General features: G+C 44.6%; 1 protein-coding gene across 1 annotated transcript in view; it reads right to left on the minus strand.

Annotated features, from left to right (window-relative positions):
- Positions 1-9390, minus strand: part of PCCB (propionyl-CoA carboxylase subunit beta) — a 118727-nt gene extending 109337 nt beyond the window's left edge. The window contains exons 1-3 of the mRNA XM_004712100.3: positions 9166-9390; positions 5441-5560; positions 2838-2906 (exon numbers count right to left, since the gene is read on the minus strand). Coding sequence (XP_004712157.1) covers positions 2838-2906; positions 5441-5560; positions 9166-9378 — 402 coding nt within the window. The 5' untranslated portion in view covers positions 9379-9390. The remainder of the gene's footprint in view (positions 1-2837; positions 2907-5440; positions 5561-9165) is intronic.
- Positions 9391-9634: the final 244 nt, after the last annotated feature.

A 9634-nucleotide genomic window follows, 5' to 3' on the forward strand; every position in this document is an offset into this window, starting at 1 on the left:
ACACACACACACACACACACACACACACACACACACGAAGTTTCTGACATTTTAGGGATTACAACAGAAAAGTTGGCTCATTACTTCCCACCCCCAATATCCTTCAGGGCCTATTTCAAATGGCAAAGTGTCCCCCTCAACAATAGAAATGATCTTCCCTTTCTCTAGCCCACAACACAGGTTCACCTAGAACCTCATCCTACCTGTGCTGTCCTCCCGTCTGTTCTGCTCTCCAACACAATTAGCCTCTTCAGGGCAAGACTTGTCTCAGTCATCGCTACATCCTCCTCGCTGCACCCTCCCATGAGCATAAAAGTATTCAAAAGTGTCAGGTCACTGATATTTGTATCTGCTTAATAGTTAGGAGAGCTACCCCGTCTGAAAAGCATAAAACCTTGCTTTGTCTTCTCTATCTTTGTGCTGGTTCTGTTAAAGCTCAAATTCTACAAACTTGCTTTGCAGAAAGCTAGTGTTTACAGAGGGAGTATTAACTCCATTTTGAATTTTGATATAAACCTAGCCTCTATAGAGTTCATTCTGAACACAATACAAAGAGTTTTGCACTAGAGTGTGTTTGAAAGCTCCCCTAGCCAGCCCAGGGAGAGGGAATCTTGCCCTCAGGGACCTGCCTGGGCTTGCCCTTAATGGAAATAGAGCACTAGGACCACATGTCCATGAGTCAAGGTGATGGTGCAGGTGGAATAGGGGGCAAACCAATTCTGTGCATGTTTCTAATCTGCGGTAATTTATATATCCCAATCACGGTCCCTTCCTGTGTCTGAGTCCTGCCTGCACTAGTGATGACCCCATCTGCTGCCAATCAGGGCTTTGTGGCAAAAGTCCTTTTATTCTGTGTCCTTTCATTAGCATCACGGCCACGAACTCACTCTGTGGACACTATTTTGGCCTCGTGTTCATGGGCTCCAACATCCAGAAGATTTGTCTTTGTCTTGTCATTATCCTGTTTAAGGCTGAATAAAGGGACCACTATAAAACAGATTTGAATTTGAGACCTTTTTTCTGCCTAGGATATAGTTTCTTCCGTTCCTTGTGGCAAAAAGACCCCCAAACATCCCTGCTGCCATTAAAACTCATGGTGACCTCATAGGGCAGTGTAGAACTGCCCATGTGGTTTCCAAGGCTGTAAATCTTTAGGGAAACAGATTGCTACATCTTTCGCCCTCTGAGATATTATTAAGTTCAAACCATTGGCCTTTTTTACCTGAGTGCTGAACCAAGGCACAGGGATCTTTGGTTTTTGCCTACTCCTCATAAATCACAAAAGCTAAGAAATGTGATTCTTTCTATTTCAGCATTCTATAATAGCCATCAAATTTCAAAGGCAATTTAATTTGTATTGTTATTGTTTGAATACAATATAGCTAAAGTTTACCAAACTATTTTAATATCAAACAAGCTACATAGTTTTAGGCTTGTAAAAAGAACTAAGCATTTAGAATTATATACATTTTTCATCCTTTTAACGGGAAAAAAATTAAATCCCAAACATATACAATACATTCACTGTACATTAATTTTCTACTGCGGCTGTAACAAACCACCACCCTCTGTAAGCTTATGATATTGCAGTCCTGGAGTTTAGGAGTGCCACACAGGATGCACAGGGCTAAAATCGATTCAATGACCATTTTTATTTGTGGTATGATTATATTACACTTTTACTCTGTGTACTTGGGGTTGTCAGTCAGAACTCATTGGAACAACTAGCAACAATGGTGATTACTAAAAAGGATCCAGCAGTAATGCTATGGTTCTCAGCCAAAGCCAGGCGCTTTAACACCTTCTCCGGCACTACCTAGTGTAACGTGACACCTCCTTGCCTTCTCAAGATGCCTCACAGAAACCTCCCCCCACTCTTCACCTTTCTGCAGGGAAGCACAGGTCGCTTTTAGACATCATAATTTATTTCTGTCCCCAAAGTTTAGTAACACAGGGATCCTTTGTTCTATCTCTGACTTTCTACCCCTCTCCTGTGGCCCCACGTTCCTCTGTCTCTTCCTCTCCTTTCTCTAGCTCTCCCTTTCTTACTTGCAGCTAGTCTCTCTTTACTCTTGTCTTCCAATCTCCCCTCACCCTGCCCCCTTTCCTCTCATTCCATTCTGAACCACCTGACAGGTCTGTAACACTAATGAAACCTGTTAATTGAAACCCAAGGTCTAGCTCCTCTTTCCTTCTTTTCCTGCTCAAACAATTACATTAGGTCCCTATATGGAACCTGATCATCTCCCTACATTAAAGTCAATTGGTTAGTGACATTAATTTCCCATTACCATATAAGGTAATTTATTCACACGTTCTGGGGATTCGGATTTAGATATCAAAGGTATTCTGAAAAAGGCGACCATAGTCTGCCTCTGCTATGGGACTTCAGTCTGAAGAAATTGTATCTGTTTTGATTCAGCCTAACACAACCTGTTTGAAATAAGCTTTAATCAAAGTTCAGGCCTTAGTAGCCTGTGATACTGAAAGTCAAGACCACGCTCATTTCAAACAAGCTGTTAGGCTGCCCTCCACACACACATCTAATCCTGCCAAGAGGAATCTCATTAACTTGGAATATCCTGGTTCCTAGGGCAACTTCCGACATGCCTAATTCTCTGTGATCCTCCCCAAACAAACCAAAGACTCTTCTTCCCTAAGAAAACATAATACTCGGTGGAGATACGCACTGAGAAAAAGAAGAACATAAATCCCTCACCTGTTCCAAACCACTGGCAGATTTACATCCCCCACGACTGTATTCATGTTGCATGCATTGCACCTGGCTCTACCTACAAGTCAGGAGATTTACCTACAGGTACGGAGTTATGAAATACCTGACTGAAGACATAAACCAATCTTCCATTGATTCGGCCCCGTCCAGTGACCACACTGTCTCCAGGAAACTAACAAGAAAAAAAAAAAAGGAATAAAGTTTAAAAATGTCAAGTACTTCTTATCATGAACTCAGCTTTTACAACTACCAAATTCCTTAATATTAAGTATGAAAAAGATATGAGAAGGAATGTCCCCAAGCCCTGCAAAAGCAAGCACAAGACGAGTTTCATCCACAGGGGTGAAGAGTGTTGTAGTCTTAGGTCTCACAGTAAAGGCAGAATAATCAAGAGGTGCACCAGAGCCACCATTACCAAATGCTCACAGGAAGGAAAAGAACATACAAGGGACCTACAAAAGTTTGGGGAAATTTTCCAGCATCTTTTAAATCCATTCTTCCATGAATTTTTTGAATCTCCCTTCCACAAAGCATGGCAATTTCTACAACGTCACACCTGCACCCCTAAATCTACAAGCAAAACAGAAACCCCATTTTGCAAGGAACCTCAGCAATCACTGTGTAGCCCATGGATCAATTTCAGCTAACTGCTTTGGTACCGAGATTACAAATCCTTGGTCACATACAGCACATGAAGGAATTTAGGGGTACAGTGCGTCCAAAGAACGACATGCATCGGGGAGCGCACCTCACTAAAGCAGCGTTCCTGACCCTGCTTCAAAAACCCCAAGGCATACACTGTGGGAAGAGGAAGGGGGAGGATAAAGCAATGGGCTAGATGATGAGCGGAAGAGGACGATCCACGGGAGAGAATTAAGAAGCAAGGGAGTGGTGAGGTGAATGGGGCACTGTGTAGGCTGTGGAATACAAAATTAATGATCGGAAATACCCCTACACAAAGTTACAATAAAAATTTTTCTTTAAACCAAAGGCATAAATCTAACATATGTCAAAAGTGTCCATCTGGAAGTGTAGTAGTTACGAGCTGGGCTGCTAAGCGCAAGGTCAGCAGTTCAAAATCTCCAGCTTTCTACTCCCATAAACAGGTGCCGCCTCAGAAACCCACAGGGGCCGTTCCACCCTGTCCTGTAGGCTCACTATCTGTTAGAATCAACTCGATGGCAGTGAGCTGGGTTTGGTGTCTGGAGAAACCAGAGCACAACTGAAAAGAGTCATCCTTCCAAGTCTGTATCAGCAAGAGCTTTGAACCCACAGCCAGAGCCCTGGGACAGCACGGGGGAGCGCAAACCACCCGCACTCTTCCACCTGCACACAAAGGTGCCTGGGGAGCCTGAAAGCGCATGAGTGCTTCTGCCAAGGTTCTGCAATTCCAGGACCCCACATTTGCAAAAAAAAAAATAAAATGCACAGATTTACGTTTTTTCATTGGGCTTTGCTTTACTGTCCTTCACAGGCACTTCATTTTTGTTGGTTTCTTTAAAGGTTTGTGTCAAGCCTGCACTGAACAAGTCTATATCAACACCATGAGCTAAAGCACACTATTTGCTCATTTCATGTCTCTGTGTCACTTTTGGCAACTCTCAAAATACTTCCATTTAAAAATAAATAAATCATTTTATTAGGGCTCGTACAACACTTATCATAATCCATACATGCATCCCTTGTGTGGAGCACATTTGTACATTTGTTGCCACCATCATTCTAAAAACATTTGCTTTCTACTTGAGCCCTTGGTATCAGCTCATTTTCCCCTTCCTCACCCTCCTTCCCTCATAAACCCTTAATAATTTATAAATTATTATTTTGTCATGTCTTACGCTGTCCCATGTCTCCCTTCATCCACTTTTCTGTTGTCCATCCCCCAGGGAGGGGGTTATATGTGGATCCTTGTGATCGGTTCCCCCTTTCTGCCCCACCTTCCCCTTCCCCTCCTGGTATCACTACTCTCAATGTTGGTCCTGAGGGGTTTATTTTAGATCACTTGTTGTTCCCTTGTCACTGGGTTTGTTAACCCCCACTTCCTGTCCCCGACCTCCCCCTCTCCCATGTCCCCGCAGAACCATGGGTCTTATTGTTTTCTCCTCCAGATTGTTTATCCTGCCTATCTTACCTAGATAGACCTGAAGAAATAATAATATGCACAAAAAACAAGACAGAGCAAAACAAAGCAACAAAAGAAAAGAAAATAAAACAACAACAAATCAACAACCAAAACAAAAAAAAAGTCTGTAAATAGTTAAAGATCTGTTTCTTTACCTTTAGGAGTGGTTTCCAGTTGAGTCTGATGGGGTGCCACGCCGTGGCCCCAAAGTCTATTTTTGGTATTCCCTGGGGACTTCATTGCTCTGCTCTCCTAGCTGTTCTGTTGCATGCCCTTAGTGTTTCACCTCAGTGTGGTAGGGTCAGATCAGGCACAATTCCCACATTGTGTCTCCAGTGTTGTCCCCCAATACTTCAACTTTTTACAATGCTAAATTTGTCCACTTTAAATAGACTACAGAATAGTGTAAACATAACTTTTAAACACCCTGGGGAACTTGCTGTACTGTGTGACTTGCTGTCTTATACTATCTCTTGAGTCTGCCTGAAGCCCCAGGCCCAGAAGGAATTCAGGGAAAAGTAGTATAGACACATTCAATAGTGGGTATGCTGGCAGAGCCACAGGTGAACAGTGTAGACAGATACCTTATTCTTATCAGCAGCCATTCCAAAGTCTGCACATCTGTGTTCCACAAACATGTCGCTTTCAACAAAGCTGCCAGGGTCCAGCAGGAGGCGGACTCGCTCTCTGGCTGTTAGCTTCCCCTAAAATACAACAGAGGTCATTCAGTGATGCCATCAGGACAAAGTGAGCCAAGTAAGGGGAGGCCACGAGGACACTGTGAGCCCCTGCAGCCTAATAATGAAGCCTCCATTTTGTCCCCCAGCCCGAGAGGCGGGCACTTTCAGTAGGTGTCAGAGGGTAAGAAATCCAGGACAGGTCCCGTGCTTGAGGAGCCATCCACTTGGAAAGCAAAGAAAATGGGTGCAGGCCGGGGGGAAGCCTGGACCAATATAACTAATTTCACAAACACTGACTGGAGACCATCAAGAGAACGGAGCAGCCCAAGGAGAGGAGCCGGAGCAGGCGTGGTGAAGGGTCTGAGGCCACCCTCCTAGCTTCACACGGAGCTTTCTTTCTAGGAAAGCTCAAGGAAACACATTTCACCAGGGTCCAGCTATCATCCCAAATCCAGGACCCTTTACTTCCTGGTTCTTCTCCTACCTCCACCGTGGGCTGCTCTTCCACCTGTCCTCCATGAGGACCCCTGCTTAGGGGCACCACACCTGACAATGACAGATGATACACCCCTACAGCAGGGTGTGGCTAAGTGGAAGAGGAGTGAGACAGAGGGTGCTAAAGGCTCACGCTGAAGAAATTTTTTTTGGTTTTGTTTCTCATTTTTAAGGTTTTTTGAGGTGGCAAGGTTCACTGTTTGGGCTCCACAGCCCTTAGTCCCAACCAAATACCCTGACCCACAATCTCCACATAAAAACATTTCATATTGGCAATTTTTTTCCCTAAAAAAAGTACCCAAAGCCAATGAAACAGTATTACAACAGACAAGCAAGCAAGCAATCCTATACACTGGTGCATAAAATTTAACAACTTTTGCGCACCCTGGTTTCCCGTATCCGCACACACCCGCATCCTCACCCACCCTGGTCCCCATTCAGCAGATCACAGGAACATGGCGCCTGGTGGGCAGCAAAGGCTGAGATGAATACATGAAGGCAGTAGGAGTGGGAATGGCTATTCAAACATTGGGTGCAATGGCCAAGCCTGACTGTCAGCTTACTGACGGCAAAATCCTCACGGTGAAAACCGACAGCACTTGGAAAACCACAGTCCTATAACCCGCGAGCAAAGTTTGAAGAAACTACAGCTGATGGAAGAAAAACAGACTGTCTGCAACTTCGCAGGTGTTCCTTTCGTGCCACACCAGCAGTGGATGGGAAGGAGAACACAACAAGAAAATGGGAAGGTGTTACATCACTGGTGGGATATGTTATGAACACCGTCACCTGTGCACAGACCTGTGAAAAAGGAGAATAAAAATTCTATCATCATTTGGACAAGAATCAACTATGAGAAGGAACAAGCTCGGTTCAATGAGCAAATCTCCATATGGCTGTTGTTTCTGTTTTCATTATATTCAATTACTTCTATCACACACATTTTACATGCATCTATTTCAAAGTGTTGATTTCATTAGGATCATCCCTTTGATTAATAAATGAATGTTTGTGCTAAAAAAATTAACTTTTTGGAAAAGCAATTTGGTAATGAATGTCATAGTTTCTAAAAATCCCTACTTTTTGACCCATTAGTTCCTGTTCTGGCAATCTAGACTAATGAAATAGTCCAAAGTAAAGTTTAAATGGAGTGGGAGGGCTTTGTTCCCAAAGACGTTCACTCAGCACTTCAATAAACAATATTAGAAACCACCTTGATTTCCCAAATTAGGGAAATTATTAAATTTTGGCACATTTCACACAACCATTAAGATAAAATCTCTATAGAAATATCTAATCTTAGTAATTTGTAATATTCCTTAGGAAGGAAAATGTACCAAAAATCGTGTGTCTATGTGCAGAAGAATATGTGATGTCAAATGTTAGCAGTACTTCTGAACAGCGGGATCATAACTTTTTAGAGATCTGTCTCTGTTTCCAACTTCGTAAGGAGCCCTGTTGACAGAATGGTTACATGCTGGGCTGCTCACTAAAAAGTCAGCAGTTTGAAACCGCCAGCAGCCCTGAAGGCAAACGACGGGGCTTCCTACTCCCATAAAGAGTTAAAGTCTTGAAAATTCACAAGTTTTACCCTGTCCTATAGAGTCACTATGAGTTGGCATCTACATGATGGCCGTGTTTTTGTTTTTATTCTCAACTTTGTAAAATGAACATTACTTGTGTCATTTAGGAATTATAAGAACATTCCTAAAGAATTTCTATAATATAAAAAACTGTTTCTGTTCCGAAACATCACAACAGAACATTTACAGCTAAAATCTATCTATGAGTAGTTTTATATTTCCAGAAGCCTCTTCATGGAATACTATACACCCAGATGTACTTAGGTGATCCTACGGAACTTGCAAGCCCCGTTGTCCCTTTCCTATGAAGTCAACATTTACTCCACAGCAGGGTAGGGAACCTCTTGACCCTCCCCCCCAAGGGCCATCATATTTATAGCATCAATCGAGAGCCACACAAAATTGCCAACTTATAAATTAGCCTGCTATATTTAAGCAAACATTTAATTAACTCATCCTTAATGCGATGGCTGGAACTGCTGCTCTTTGGTGAGGGTGTGATGTTAGCTCTTTCGGCCTGTGGACTGAACGTCCCTGCTCTACAGAATCCAAACAGTTAAGACAATTTCCCCTCCTCCCAAAAGTATTTAAATACTCTTCTCTAAGGCTGTCTCCCAAGTCAACTCTGACACACAGCTTCTGAAGGCTGATGGTTGCGAAACCTTCCATTAACTTGGGAGTGGTAGGTCACTATTTAATTAGGACAGCACTTCCAGTGTTTAAAAAAGCCTGTCAAATAGGAACTTAGAGGTCTGAATCAACACACTCAATTTAGACTGGTTTGAATCTCCACCCTAAAGACCCCAGCCTTTAGCCCAGTCACTTCCCTTCATCTGTAAGTTCCATCTCCAGTGCTCTCCTTCATCTATAAATTTCAAATCTGCACCTTCCCGTAAATTATTTAAATTGTCCAGCAACTCGTTCCTCACTTATCCACGTGTCAGAGACCCACGGGTCAAGCCTGGCTTCAAGGCTCAGGTCACCTCTCCGAGTCCGCGCCCGTGGGACGCAGTGCCCAAACCACCCCCTTTCCTACCCAAAACGGGCTCAGCAGGTGTTTGGAGGCAGTCGGTCCACTATTTCCACCCCACGTTAATACAAGTTTGCCCGCAGTTTTTGCCCAATGGCCCCACTCTCTCATGTGACCCAAGAATTAGCAGATGTAAAAACAGTGTGTTATTGCTTCACTATTTTGAGCTTCACAAGGAGAATAAGAGGCAAGCATTATTATGATCGTGTTTAAAATACACTGACTCGTACTGAATAAATAACCTATCCAAAAGTGTGCGGCCATTAAGTGGTAAACTGGTTGTAGTCTTGCCAAATCCGTTTAAAAGTGCAAAAGGAACGTAGAACGTGATCAAGCACAAAGGTGTTTTATACTCGTTTGACCCGCGGCCTCAAATAAGGCAACCGGTCCTCAAGGTGAACGTCCTCGCCCGACGGCCAGACCTCGCGGATTGGCTGAGAGCGCCCAGGCGCCGCGGGCCAGGCGCGCTGTGATAGGCTCCGGACCCCGGGGGCGGGACAGCCGGCCCGCCGCGGACTTACCCGCTTGTGCTGCGCGTCTATGCGGTGCTGGCCCCCGCCCAGGTGCGCGGCCAGGCGTTTGTTCTCGATGCGCTCGGAGACGGGGACGGGGACCGGGACGGGCTGGCTACAAAGACTGCGTGCCGCGGCGCCTCGCGCTGCTTGGCTCCCAAGATTGCTCACTAGGCTGTACAGCTTTGTCCCAGCCGCCGCCACCCTCAAGGCCGCCGCCATCTCTGCTCTATCGGTTTGCACCCACACAGCGCTCCAGAGCGCGCATGTGCGTCAGATGCGCTGCCGGGAGAGGGCGCATGCGCAGTGTCCGTGGGCCCCCTTGGCGGCCTTTGCGCTGGATTGCAGGGTGCTTGGGGAGAAACTGTGAGACTTGAACCAGGAAGCGTGTGTCTGGCCCTTAGATCTTGTTACCTTTTGCACAGAAGACAGGCTTAGTGCTTAGTCTTCTATGGTCACCTAGATTCCTAGTTTTGTC

The sequence above is a fragment of the Echinops telfairi genome, unplaced genomic scaffold (genome assembly GCF_000313985.2).
Source record: "Echinops telfairi isolate 266 unplaced genomic scaffold, ASM31398v2 ScPeMD7_16;HRSCAF=60, whole genome shotgun sequence".
Lineage (NCBI taxonomy): Eukaryota > Metazoa > Chordata > Mammalia > Afrosoricida > Tenrecidae > Echinops > Echinops telfairi.